This window comes from Protopterus annectens, chromosome 1.part0 (assembly GCF_019279795.1).
Source record: "Protopterus annectens isolate FY-2018-M chromosome 1.part0, PAN1.0, whole genome shotgun sequence".
Classification (NCBI taxonomy): Eukaryota; Metazoa; Chordata; order Ceratodontiformes; family Protopteridae; genus Protopterus; species Protopterus annectens.
Window position 1 is genome coordinate 1,095,627,618 of NC_056725.1, and position 15,250 is coordinate 1,095,642,867.

The 15,250-nt window shown below is 39.3% G+C and overlaps 1 protein-coding gene across 1 annotated transcript in view; it reads left to right on the forward strand.

Annotated features, from left to right (window-relative positions):
* ASCC3 (activating signal cointegrator 1 complex subunit 3) overlaps positions 1-15,250 on the forward strand; it is a 4,485,173-nt gene that overhangs the window by 3,334,097 nt on the left and 1,135,826 nt on the right. Inside the window, exon 24 of the mRNA XM_044069284.1 lies at positions 1,862-1,947. Within this exon, the coding sequence (XP_043925219.1) occupies positions 1,862-1,947 (86 nt within the window). The remainder of the gene's footprint in view (positions 1-1,861; positions 1,948-15,250) is intronic.

The window sequence follows — 15,250 nt, forward strand, 5'->3', positions numbered from 1 at the left end:
CTCTCTCAGATTATGTAAAGCCTTTCTGAAAGGGACTCATCACCTTAGGCCACCTGTCAGACAACCAGTTGTCCCCTAGAATTTAAATTTAATACTATCTCAGCTTATGCTTCCCCCCTTTGAACCCGCATCTTCTTGTCCCTTGAAGTTCATTTCTTGGAAAACAATATTCTTGGTGGCTATTACCTCAGCTCGTAGAGTTTCGGAACCACAAGCTCTTTCTATCAAGCCTTCGTATCTGTTTTTTCATCCTGTCTCAGGACAAATCCTACCTTTCTTCCTAAGGTCTGCTCCGAGGTCAATTTGAACCAGTCTATTGAGCTGCCCACCTTTTTCAGACACCATTCGAATAAATTAGAATATATGTTACATAAACTTGATGTTCACAGACAACTGAGGTTTTATTTGGACAGAACAAAGAGTTTAGGAAATCAGAACAACTCTTTGTTTCTCATGCGGACAATAAAAAGAGGCTACCTGTGGCTAAAGTTACATTGTCTAAGTGGTTATCTGATTGCATAAAATATATATATTCATCAACCAACCAACCTTTAGAGCATAGTGTGAAAGCACATTCCACCAGGGCTGTGTCTACATCTCTGGCTAATGCAGCCCGTTTGCCTTTGGATACTATTTGTGCAGCTGCTACTTGGTCCAAACCTCATATGTTTATCACTCATTACAAAGTGAGCCACCCAGGATTAGGGTGCTTGGGACGCTACCCACATGTAAAAACAAACGGCGAGATTGAACAACTTCACATAAAGAAGTTATGTTCTTACCATAACATTCCATGAGAGTTGTTCATCTCGCCTTTGTTCTTACACTCCCTCCCACCTTCCCCCTCCAGGTTCTTGAAGAACAGGTATGACTGGTGGTCTCGTTGGTCTAACTAGTTTCCTTTACTCCAGCCAGAGTATTTCTTGGCAAATTGTAAATATATGTGTATATGTTTGGCATATTAGTGATATTTTTTCTTGCTGGATTCAGCAAACTAGATCTGAGGTTAGTCATAGAGCATCATGGGATAGGGACTGTGCCTCAAGCTACTCAGAGATCTTGAGCTTGGAAAGTGGCCGGCTCGGAGCCAATAGATCGGCTCTATACCCACGTGTAAGAACAAAGGTGAGATGAACAACTCACATGGAACGTTATGGTAAGGACATAACTTCTTTTTTTGTGGCAGGTAATGTGGGCAAAAGTGAGAATACGTACTACATGAAGATCATATGTCTGGAACAAACTTATGCTAGCAAACGTTCAAGATCCAGAAATGGAGTAATATTTTCTTTTGAAAAATGTATTTTTTGGCAGAGTTAGTTTCCAGAGTTTCCTGATGATTTTTTATTTTGTTGACATTGGTGGCTATGGTTAGGTTATTGCAAGAATTACACTGGAGCAGTCTAGTATAACTGTGTTAAATGCCGAGAAATTTGGTAGTGAAAGTTGCTGTCATGAAATGTATTTTTTAATTTCATCAACCGTAGTTGAACTACTCTTGTTCAAGCTACAAAAAATATAGTGGTCATTATTTGCTATCACTTTTTCTATTCATATGACATTCAATTTATTTGTAAAATAAGATACTTTCAGGCTTTGCCTGCACTTGTTGCTGTCTTGTTTTTGCAGCACATGGCATCTCTTTCTTGTGTTGGCAGTTGAACTCTGAAGAACTACAACCAAGCAATATTTTGTTAACTGGCAGATATTGTCAGTACAATGTGTACTGGTAATGCACAAAAATATGGGTAGATGGACATTAAGATTTTGGAGGATTGTTTTAGTGAATAACCTGAAATTGTTTAAAGCTTAAAGCAGTTGCAGTGTCATTATAGATATTACCTGATTCTGCGTTTTGCAGGCTGTCTACATTGCTCCTTTGAAGGCTCTTGTCCGTGAAAGAATGGAGGACTGGAAAGTCAGGATTGAAAACAAACTAGGCAAAAAGTAAGTCACTTCGCAAAGTGAAAGTAGAAATGTTGCACTGGATAATCTGTGTTTTGGTAAGCATGGAAAAGCAAATTGTTTTGTGATATTGCTCTAAAATTTAAATTTGTCTTTCTTTTCTTACCCTTGTTTGACTAGCCTTCAAGCTATTTTTATGATATAGGAGAGTATTTTTGAGGTTTAAATTATATGTATTAATATTTTCTATCAGTATTGCTTCCAATTATATTGCGTTTCTGCAGCAGGCCTTAAGGACATCATTACTATTTGTTTTCCACTTGCCAAGTAACAGATGATGTACATCTCAGCCTCTACAAGGGACTGATGCATTACTTAGTCACCTGAAAGCTGAAATTGTTGGTCACCATAAATGGAATGAGCAGTAGCTTTGTATTACAAAAATAAGCATTTGTGCTGTGGATATGCATTTGGGGACATAAGTGAACTTACTTCTTTTACTGTAAGCTGACTGTGTAAATTACTGTGAGAGGCAATATCTGATGTCCCATACGTGGTCAACATTTATTTTATTTTTTTTTGAAAGAACAGTGTTGCATTATGCCCTTAAGTGCTGTAAGACACCGAAGACCTGGAGTCAAAAGAGTGGAAGTGCTCTCATTTCAGTAGAAAGGGCATTTCTTGTATATTACATTTTTATCGTGTAGTACACCAGAAATCCATTGGCTTTGTGAATATTTTTAGTATGGCCTGTCATGTTTATAGTTATTTTAGGTGATAAGTTATATTTCTTACAGATAAATGGCATCTTAGTTATAGTGGAATTTCAGCTTTAGTATTATTGCATATATTTTGGGCTGTCAGTGTGTAAGCCACCATTGTTCTTTATTTTTACATCTGTATTTGATTGTATAAGCCTTTTCTGACAAAAGGGAAATACTGCCAGCCCAGCTTGAAATTTGTAAATAATTATGTCATTTGTGAATATTAACATGATTTATAAATAAATGCCATAAAAGGAAATACTGCCAGTCCAGCTGTCTGGAATTTTGTAAGTAATTTTGTAATTTGTGTATATTGATATGATTCATACAGAAGTGTGTGGAAATGTGTAAAGTACTGAGCTAAAATATAACCACAACATGCCCTGCTGGCTTAGAACAGAAACGTATATAAACTATTGTAATTGTGTAAATGTATACTTTTTAACAGTAGAAGCTAGAACAACGAGGGCTAACTTGCAAAACGTCAAGAAAATAAGTTGAAATTAAATTGTTTTACAATTGTGCTATAAAAGTTATCTTTCAGTTTCAGTCAACAGGAGACAGGATGTCTATACTAGGGGACTCTCTGTGTCGTTTTGTAAGTGTTTTATTGTTTGTCTTCCAGCAGTTGCAAAGATCTGAAGGCTATGTATTTTCACAGAGACATGTTAAATGTGGGTAGTTTCTGACACGGGGGGGTAGTTAGCCTGGGAACTAAAAGTCAGGTGACAACTGATGTCATCCAGGCTAACCCAGCTCTGTAAAGCATGAATTTTAGTTGTTTCTTTACTGTTTAGCTACTGCTGACTACGTTTGTGATCATTTACTGGGAAACTCATTTGTAACCCTTGCTGTTGAAGGTCCATGGCTGTTGTTGTATAACTTTTGAATGTAGTTGTGTTTATAAATTAAATCTTTGTGTCATACAGTCTTAATAGCAAATTTTAATCATTTTCCGCAGTCTCCTTTTTAGTTAGCGAGATTCTTTTTTTAACTGACAATGTTATTGACATAGTTGCTTCACAAACAACATTACTGCATTGGCTCATAGGTACTTAATGGGCTACTGATCCATGAGGACCTTTAGAAGCCTCAGCCTGCATTATCATGAAATTTTTAACCCTTGTAATTTAAGTGTATGAAACCCAGAACCAAGCATAACATTTGCATTATACCCCTATCCATAGGGGACTAGGGTGCTAAAACAGAGGTGAATTTGCTATTTCCCATCCATTTGTCCAGACTACATTTGAATAGAGCAAGGAAAGTTCTTTGCTTTATCTGAAGAGGAAGACTATTCTAAAGAAGTTGTATCCTCCTTCATGCTTCCCCCTCATATTCATCAACATGTCAAAATAAGAGCTGAGTGCAACCTCCACTTTTTACATCCTTTTATTCCAGCAGATTAGTTTTATTCCTGAGCAATTTTAACATTATTGAATGTAAATCTCTCTCCTTTCATGTTGGGCATTGTTTTCTCAGTCTGCAAATTTTCATTGTTAATGTCAAGAACAGTCCTCCTCATCCTGGTGTTCAGCCTGACCTCATGGCAACTCCAAACTTTGAAAGTCAACTTTTGCACTTTCTTTTCTTTGTCTCATCATGTAAGTAGAATTACTACAATACAGCACAAGTAGTCCCAAGAAATTAATTTATATTGGCAATTTCCATTTTACAGCATTAAAATTGGTTTTAATCTTGGAAGGGTATGGAGGAATGTTCAGTCATCTCACACATTGCCTGCCATGACAGATGTCATTTCCTGCTATTCTTTATGTTTTATGTGTAGTGCAATCTTCCTAGCCTGTCCTCCAAAGACTGTTCATCAGCTAACAGGCATCCATTGCTGTCACATTGCCCAGTGACAGTGTTGTGCTAAAATAGTGTCATTACCTGCCGTAGCTGCTCCTGGCCTTAACCTTTCAGCATCCGTTATCTTCGTTATCTAGTCCTCTATCATATAAAACAAAGTCTAAATCTGTTGTATTTTTTCTGTTCTTTTGCCAGTTAGGGCCAGTCCAGGGAACAGATTCTTGGTTAATATTGCTTTCATTTGTACCATAATTTTCTGTGCTGTACATTCAAATATCATCTGTTTTAAGTTATCTGCCTGTCTGTATTATGCTGCTGCTTTCACCAAAATGTTGCTTTGGCTATCTGTCACAGCAACCAACGTGAGATGAGGTAACCTTAGTATATTTTCTTTATTTTTCTTTAATTATAAATATTTTTTAAATATCTTCCACAGTGTTATCCTTTTCAGTTCATAGAGCACCCTTGGCATGACTGTTTTCTCACGTTACAGTTCACTCCAACCCCTTTCTCAGTATAATCAAACTCCTTGCTTGTACACTTGAACTTCATCCAGTTTACATTCATTACCAGTCTGCATCTTGACACTTGCTTTGAACAGAACGTCACTTTGTCTACTCATCAGAATAGCCATCAAAGAATGAGGAAAACCTAATAAATTCTTTTGTGATGCATATTTCCCCCGTGTGTGCTCCATCGCAACCTTTTTAGTCAGTAAAACCTACTGGGCACTTTTGTACATTCTTTTCACCATGCACATCGCCACTTTCATATATACTCTACATCTGAACAAGGTGCTTTCAGTTGTATAGCCTTAATAACACAAAAAGTAATTAAAAATCATACAAAATGTAAAAGAAGATTCTCTACCATCAGGATGCCATTCCTATACTAAATGTTCTGTGTCTAATACACAAGTCATGATATTTAAATAATAATAAAATTACAAACTCTCTCTCCTGTGCTGTGTGTTATGTCTTTGTTGCTGCATCCATCTTTCATCTTGCACATTTATTACACTGATGGCAATTTACTTTGCAGTCATTTATATAGTTAAGCTTAACTGCTAATAACATTTAGTTCAATTCTCTTTACATACTAAATATTTATGTTAACTACTACTCTATCAGTCTAAGTACAGTACTTTATTTTGCTTACCTTTTGATATTAAACTATGACAAAAACGTCTCCTCAACTTATAAGATCTCCTCACATTTAATGAATTCAGTCCACAATTTTAAAGCATGCCTGAAAAACCAGAACAAGTGCAAATGGCTTAACTTGGGACACAACTTGACTCCATTATTGTCCCGGTTTAATTTCTCCAAATCTTTTGGGTTTCTAATTGTGACGGCCATGCCCTGGCCCAGCAATCAAGGAGCCTCAATCCTCACCACTAACACCAGGGAGGTCGTCTCCGAGAAGAGGAAAGGATAACTAATACACACAGTAAAGTACAATTTCCCTTAAGTGCACACAGAGATCACAGGCTGGTTGCTCCTTTGCTCACCAGGTCTCCAATAAGACTCCCCACTGGCACAGCTATAGGGTCCAGGTCTCAGCCTAACTGGGCAAGCTAAAACCTCCAGTACCCTCTCTGTCCAACCAGTGCTTTGTGTCTCTGCCCAGGTAGCTGATACATACAGGCACACACACACACTTTTAGAAGAGGTTATACAACCACACAGACTTTCCTGGGAAAAGGCTGGCACAGGTTCTTCAGCTGTGCCCCTATTACCCAGACCATATGGTAGTAGTTCCTGCCACCACCCAGTTAATTAGCTACTAAAAGGTCCTTAAAAGGGTGTCCAATTATTACTGTGCAATACTATAATCCAATGGTAGTATGACTAATCAGTGTCAAGGCTTATTGGAAGGGCTTATTACAATAAACTCTATAAATATATAATGTACTCTAAAGCATACTTTATCTCTACATAAACCAGCCACAGGTAGAAGGTTTTAAAAATATTTAATAATAAATAATTAAAACACAAGACAAAACTGCTACACCACAGAGATATCCAAGAGTTCAGAGATCACACAGACACTTAAAATAATACAGTAGTACAGGACTGATTTCAAAGAGAAATAACTAATTCATCTTTAATAGAGTTAACTATTCCTACAAGAAATCACAGTGCTAAAACTTACATGTGAGCATAAGGCAAAGTGCTGAGTTAGATGTGCAAAGTCAAAATGCTCCCAGTCTCTCACTGAACAATAGTTTTTAAACACCAACCAACAGCTGTGCTGAGGCCCTCCCAAATTGCATAATTTTGACACTTAGGTTTTCCCAGTATTCATATTGCATCATCTTGGTCTGAGTTCTTAGGCCACAAACTGTATTATTTAGCAATCTAAACCTGCTCAGAAACTTACAACAGTAAAAGACATTTTACATGTATACTCTAACATAAACCAGAGCAGTAAAGCACCATCCACATGTAAATTCTGGTCATAAACTTTAGCCTTAAAGCAGTGGGCATGAAACCTTCATCCAGACCCACTGAAACTGACTTGTAAAACATTAAAGAGATTCATAAGCTCTTTTCAACTTTAAAAGACACATTTGAAATACTTGGCTTGGTTTTTCTTGCAGCAGATGGCAATGTTGCAACAATCTTGAAGTTCACATTTTTACAGTGTTTTCTTACATTTAAAAATACAAGCTTGTTACATTTGTTTATACAGCTGATAGAATTATGTATCAAATTCTATTTGACTAGGCGGGCAGCCTTCGTCTGTCTTTGTCCAATCTTCACACTAATACTGTGACAGAAATGTACCCCATTCCTAAGTCAGGCTATAATTAAAGTTCAGTGAAATTAGTATTGTTTCAATTCTTGATGTTAGCCAAAAGTACTCTTTGCAGCACACACAATGTGCCCAGAACTGATTCTTCCTTCATTTCATACAGAGTTGCATGTATTGATGTTGTTGTTGTTTGTCTTTCGGCTTTTCCCAGTTAGGGGTCACCACAGCAGAACTCCAGTCCGTTAATAATTGGCAGTAGATTTTTCATGAACACCGAGGTGCCAGCTCGACGTTCAACGAAGGCATGCCCATTTATGCATGTCTTTCGAACGCCCACCCAACTGCGGGGAGGACATGCAGAGTCCACACAGAAGGCACTCCCCGCACTCCAGCCGATAATTGAATGGGAGAACCTCTTGCTGTGAGGCAACAACACTACCGCTGCACCACAGTGGATATATTGATAATGTATCTAAATATGAGAGTAGATTTTTTTTTGTATTACACCCATTGTCTTACTACTGTTGGAACTGTCTGGGTGTCTTACTTCCACATTACTCCTGTTTATGTTTGCAAATCCTGATGCTTTATGACTTTCTCTGTACATGAGACACTGTAATCACTAGGTGTAGAAATTTCAGTGATCACTGCTCATTTTGTCTTTTTTCATGAACTACTACATCTGGTTTTCTTACATGTATTTTTTGAATTTTTTGGTAATGGATGATCCCATGTGATGTGTACTTCATCATTCTTGATAATGCTTTATGGTTTATGTTTCCATGCTTCTCAGCTACTTCTCAATTGTAGTGTTTTTCACAATACCCAGTGCAATAATCTTGCCACATTATTGTGCCTTCCAGTGTACAAGCCCTCTGCATGAGTGTATCACACCCAACAACAAGGTGTGTGACTGTTTCCAATTATTTTTACAGAACCTACATTTGAATGTTACTCCTGCATGTTCAATTGATTTTGTAAACCAACGTGTACGTAGTTCACTATCCTGGGCTGCCATTATTAACCTTTCATTTTTTGGTTTGAACTCCCCTCTCCTTAACCATTTTTGCCTCAAATCCTGATCAACGTGAGGTTGTTCCAGGAAATCTCTATACTTGCAACTATATTTATGGCTTTTCCACATTTCTTTCCTTCTCATCTGATCCTTTTCCTTCTCATCTGATCCTTTTCCTTATATTCTTTCTTTTGTTTTTGGCACATTCAGTTGCTGTTAGATTTTTTTTCTGCTGCTTGTTTGATTTCCATTCCCACTTACCACCTGAATGCTTCTGGTAAACTAAGCAGAGAGGTCAACTTAGACTTTCTCTCTTCGGGTTGTAAAACTTTCACTATGTTTGGATTTGATGAGGTCAGCAGATATGTTTGCATTCCCACGACTGCAGATCTATACATTTAATCAATTTCAAGGAGGCCCATACCTTCAGAGCATGGAATATATTAAACTTGGTATACACTAATGTTATATATCATCTGATAAGTGTGAGGAATTTTTAGTTGTTTTTCTGTCCAACTGATCCAATACCTTTTGGGGCCCGTTAATCACACCAAAACTGTAAGTTAAAGCAGGAAAAGCAAATTGATTTGTGGTTTGGACTTTGTTGCTAAATGTCAAGGTTGTTTTCATAGATTCAGAGACTGTTACTAGGCTAATGAACCAGGGGGCCTTTCTAAGCTTAGCCAAGTTTTCCCAAAAGAATAATGATGTCCTTTATCCAAGTAGGACATTGAGAGCCAGGCATTTATAAGCTACCTCTGTCCATAAGGCATATGGGTGCCAGGTCCAGTATAAATGTCATGTTCCCCATCCACTGGTCTAGGTTGCATTTAAACTGGGTAATAGATGAACTCAGCTTTACATGGATTGGAGGAGCACATATCTCTCTCTCCAGCATGTTCTGTTTAAGTCACAGACAAAATTCAGGTCCCTAGACCTTGTATTTGTGGTGCTCTTTGACTAACAAATATGTAGGAGATTCATAAATGTGGGGTTTGCAGATGCCTTGTAAGCCAGACATAGATCACCCCTCAGCAATCTACAGGAGACTGAGTAGATGGAAAGGGCTTTAAGGTGCTCTGCATAAGGCAGGTCTGTATTCTTTTTGTAAGGAACCTCTGAGATCGCTATCTTTCTTGCATGTACATGGTCGGGTACATACCAAAGGGAGCATTGTACTCTATTGTTAATCTAATCAGCGGAGTACAGTGGGATAATGACCTCTTTGGATATAGATGCCATGCCAGTACTTATAAGTTGCGTAATATAAAAGGATTTCCTCACTGATGTGGCCATGTGGTGGTCAAAGGTAAGGCTACTGTCTATGTGCGTACCCAGATCCCTGACCACTGGGTGAACTCTATGGGCATATTTTCAGTGTGGTAATTAGCTGAAATGGTTGACTTCACAAAGGGTAAATTTATGCATTTCTTAGTATTGAGTTTAAGACCATGGCTTTGGCACCATTTGTTAGTCAGAAACAGACCTTCTTGAAGACTTAGTCAGCCATAAACCTTCAATATTTGTTTCCATTTCAGACAAATAGATGCCAAAAATGAGTGTGCCCAGTATGGAGCCCTGGGGTTCTCCGCTAATGACTGGCCTCTTGGTGGAGGTGGCCTCACCTTAGGTCCTATCAGTGAGCCATTTGGCTATCCAGCAAGTGATAAAACAGTTTATACCTAAATTAGTGAGTTTGTCTTTAATACCTGATTGGGGTATTGTATCAAAAGCCTTGTCCAGGTTGAGGTAAGCTGTGTGCACAATCTTACCTTCATCCAGTGCTTTGGTGACTGTCTCAAAAAAGTCCACCAGATTTCATAGGCATGAGCTTCCTTTAACAAAGCTGGCCTTACGTATGGCCGTACGTATGAGGCTGGTAAAATTTATGTTCCTGAAGTTACCCAGATGAGATGTTGGCCCTTCTTTTATGTGGGGGAATGACTTCAGTCATTTTCCATTCCTTGGGCGAAAAAGGTGATTCAAGTGGACCAGAGAAGTAATCTTTCATGCTATTTGTTAAATGTCCTGGGATGCTGTTACAGCCCTTCGATGCAGTGTTTTTATTCTTGGAAAGTCCATTGACCTATTACCTTGCAATGGTTGGGTGGATTGTGGTATGCGGGGGGGGTGGTGGACAGAGAAACTTGAGTAGCCAAAAGGTTGGCAATGGCCTCCAGTTCAATGTGGGTGTTGCCGTTTACAATAAGTTCTGCATATTGTTGTGCATTTCCCCTGAGGTTTTAGACATAGCTCCAGAAAGCTTTGTGGTTGTCCTTTGCCTGAGAAGCTATTTTTTTCTTCAAATTTAGCCTATGAAGTATTAATTAACCCTCCAGTTTACATTGCCAGTTTAGATTGGTCAGGGGTCTTCTGGTATGTATGGCTTTATTCCTCCTACGCTTGGCCAAGATTTATTATAACCAATTGATATTGTGATTCCACCAGGGTGGTTTGCCTTTTGAGTTTGTCTTATTCTTAATACAAGTGGGCAGAACTCGCTCTATACAGCTATCAATATGGCTGTACAGAGATTTTGAAAATAGCTCAGTATATGCTATGATGTTTACTGGGTTTGTGGGTATTTGGAGTTTAGCCAAGGTGTTGCTTAGTAGAGAGAGAGGTTAGCCCTGGAATAGTTCTTAAAGGTTTTTGGTTTCGCTGGATCATCAGATTTAATTCTTATTTAAAATGATACTGTCTTATGGTCAGATCTGACAAGTGAAAACATTACATTGGATGAGGAACATTGGCCCTCCCATTTTCATGAGTACAAGGTCAATGATGTCTGTACCCCTGGTAGGAGAGTGGACCACCTGTTCCAAGATGTTGCTATTAACAAAGTATAGGTGTAGCTGGGCTTGTCCAATTAGTAGTAGTGCAGAATTCCCAATCTACAGAGGGGAGGTTGAGATCCCCCATGAATATCACATTGGATTAAATGGCGAGGGACTCTAGTACATTGAGATAGGTAGTATGGGTGCCCTGGGACATGGGGGGACTATGGGTTGTAAGGATATGGTACGACACTCTGTTTATGGCAAGTTGCAAATGTGTGAATTCCAGTGGGCCATACACTTTAACCAGATCTTAAATTTTACCAATAGAATTTGGAACAAAGTAAAAATTAAGGAAAAGACCCCACATTAGGGATGCATTTTGAATGTTGGCACTTTTGTCTTAGAAATTCTCAAATTGATTTCCAACTTGAGATGGAATGGAACAAAATTTTGAGGAACATCAGGGGTGTCCCTACAAAATAGCGACAGTTGAGGTTGCTTTTAATATAGATTGAGATTTCTCCACTTTTACTTCCCTCCTGTAAATTGCTTGTCTACAGGTGGAAGGCATTAGAACCTTGCATTGCTGGGGTACTCTCTGTGACTTTAAACCATGTTTCCATTACTACATAGATGTCTACTCTCTCCAGGGAGAGGAAGGCTTGCACTGAGTGCAATTTCCTTTTAAGACTTGTGAGCAGTACCACCTTCAGATAGTCCTTCATAGATTCAGTTAAGTCAGTATGCTTGTCAGTTTAGCATTGCCTAAAAAAGCACTGTTGGGGTGGAAAAGGTCTTTGCCAATATCCAAAAGCCTAGATGGGATAAGTGCACACCATCCCTGGCAAAGTAGCGTGGTCTGTTAACCATGTCCACCCAGGATGAAAAATATTATACCCAGATGGAGTGACACCAGAAGCAAAGCCACCTGTTAAAATTTATCATTTTCTGTTGGTAACATAGCAGCAACCTTGGAGAAGGTAGTATGCTGCTCAGTGCTAGGCTTATACCTACCTGAGATGCACAGTCAGGAGCTCAATGATGTATTGCTTCATATAGTCAAGGGAGGTAAGTTCCAGGTCATTAACACCCATGGACTATGGCAGAGTCATACTGGCACCTGTGGTTCAGTGACCTGAGTGCCTGTGTAACTTGATGGATCCTAGCCCCAGAAAAGCAGCTAACCATGACTCTCTCCTTACTCATTCTGGTGAGGGGGACATCGGTGTGCCTCACTGTAGAATCACCTGTAACCAGGAAATTTGGCTGTGCACTGGTTTGCCTTGAAGGCTTAGCAATAGAGGCATTGGATACAGTGTTACTATGTGTAGCTGTGGGTGGTGTTTTAATGGAGTGTTTACCTGATGACTGAGGACTCTTTCTTTGATTGTACTGTGCAGGGGTCTTAGTGTTTTAGGACGGTTACCTGTAAGTGCCTCAGCATAAGTAGTCTTAGGTGTAGGGGCTTTACCCTGCACATTAGGCATGGTGTAAGTGTCAGTAACAACCTCTGTAGGACTAGTTTTGGTTGTATAAGAGAGTTTTTCCTCCAGCATTAAAGTGTATTTACACCTCTCACACGGCTTTATTTGTTTATTAAGAATAAGTGGGTTGGCAATGTACTTGAGGCAATTTCTGCAGTCCTCAGAATATGCAATCTCAACCAGACCAGTTTTAGTCTTCTGAAGTATTCTTTACTGAGCTTTATTCATGTGTTCATGTTTTATTGCTGATTCTTCATCAGTTCCCAAATATTTATACACTCCCTCCTGCTCAAGTTCCTTTATATCACATTCCTGTCCCAGATAGAATTTTCTTGGTACTTCAACTTTCCTGCTTTGAACATTGGTTTTGCACATATATCAAGACCAAATGTCATGCATCTGTCATCTAAGAAAGTTTTAACCACTTACAGTTGTGCTTTCAACTTCTCATCTGATGGAACTATACAGGCTTTACTGGTGGATTCATCAACTGTCTCTTAAGCCAGAGCTTCCTTTCAAGCTCCAGTTCCCTCTCAGGAGCTGTTCATGGATGCCTCATGCCATGTCATGGGGTGAGGAACTTTTTGTGGACCCTTAAAGGTCCACGGTTTCTGGCCTCCTCATCAAAGGTCAGACCATATCAACATAAAGCTTTTCATTCCTTTTTTCATCCTGGGCTTCTCAAGTCTTTATAGATGATACCACAGTGATGTGGTATGTCAAAAAGCAGGGGGACACCAAGTCCTGTCTCCTTTACAGACTAGCTCTTTAAAGTCTAGGATCTAGCTATCCAGTATCAAGTGATTCTTCAGGTAGTGTACATTCCTTCACAGCACAATCTCATGACAGATTCTTTGAGCAGGACCAGAACAGCAGCTCACAAATGGATGCTTCCCAGAGATGTGTTCCTGGAAATTGTTCATCGGTGGGGTATACCTCAGATATTTTCATCTCCCCTCTGTACAGACATTGTCATCTGTTCTGCTCCAGAGTCCCAAGTCCTCCATCTTTTCTTTTGAAGGAAATGTTTCTGTAGCCCCTCCCTTCCCTCATTATCTCAAGTTCTGCACATTGGTTCCCCCTTTTTTCTCATTTGGCCAGGGGCAATCACCATACATTACTTTACTGGATGGATCTTCTCACACAAGACAAGGGATCTCCAATCCATCCTCACCTGTCCACTCTTCACATGACAATTTGGGTGATAGGATTTTGATCCCTTTTAGGCACTTCTTTTCTGACGACATACTCTGGGTTCTGCAGGAGGCCAGGAAACCCTCTTCCAGAAAATCATATATGTCCAAATGGAAAAGATTTTGTCTTGTTCCTCTCTCCCTAGGTTAGGTATTTAGGATTGTTAGCTATTACAGAATTTCAATTAGAGTTTATATTCCTTAGGATAATTAGATCTGCTGTTGATAATTCTGTACTGTGCTTTTTTATATTAGGCTAGTTCTATATGTGTATTTTCACATTTGTGCTAGCAGTCAGCAATTTTTTGATATGTGTGTGTGTGTTCTCGATAGATGACTATCAAGGATTTAGAAAATGCACAGAGTGTGGGCACAAGCCCCACACTGCCTTTTTCTGTATTGTTTAAGCACCACTCACATTGACTCTTCTTGCCAGGCTTGCTCCTCATTCAGTGCCCTTGCCTTGCAAACTAGAATGGAGAAATGGATTTCTCCCTCCCCAGAGGGGCCATCCCATCATCTTCTGTGCCTTCTCCTCTCACCTAAGACAGGAAATTCAAGGATAAATCTGACAATGACAAGGAGTTGGAGAAGACCAAACAAGACAAGACAAAAGAAAAGTAAAAAATAAAAGATAAATTGTACTCTGAGAACTGCAAACGGTGCCAGGATCTGGCATTAACTTTGGGATCAGATCCCAAGGTACCAAGACTTTTGAAGCCAACAACTTTTGGGCACCTTACATCTCCTGCTCGGTCCAGATTCTCCCCAGTTCTAATAAGTCCCAGACTCTCCCCAGTTCTAACAAGTCCCAGACTGCATTCTCTGATTCTTCAGGAGAGGAGATATTCTAGACCACCATTGGTGGTGGTGTCTTCCTGGTCATCGAGAAGTCTGACCGAACAGGATGTCGACAGAATGATGAGAATGTTTCTCAGGACACAGCTGTAGCTCGGGGTTCTATCAGTACCATCTTCCTGGAATGAACTGAGAGCTGGTCCATGTACCCATCTCTTATGTCTCTTCGGGAACCAGTATGCCCTTTAGTGCTGGTAGCCTGATGCCCAGTCTGTCCCTGAGCACCTTTGCTGTAGCTAGTAAGTTAAGTGGCTTTGATTCTGATTGGTTGCCTTTGTCTTTCTGGTTAACAAAGTATTAGTTTAAGGGTGTGCACACTTAAGCAACCAGCGTATTATACATTTTTTATTTTTTTATATTTTTTCCCAAAAGATTTGTTTGTTTTTCAATTGAATTGTACAGGTTATAGGTCATATTAAAGGTGGGAAAGTTTTGAAATCATTTATTGTGGTCTCATTTTTTTTATATCACACAAACCTGGCATTTTAACAGGGGTGTGTGCAGTTTTTATATCCACCTCAGGGAAGGGGCCCATTGGTTCCGAGGTTTCTTTTCTGTTTGAAGTTTGGAGGGTGTTGGTGGCATCCTCTGCTTTTAAGGCTTTTGAACAGGTCCTTTCAATACTGAGGGGAAAAAGTGCTTTCATCCAGGTCTTTACCATCTAAACCTTGACTGGAATCAG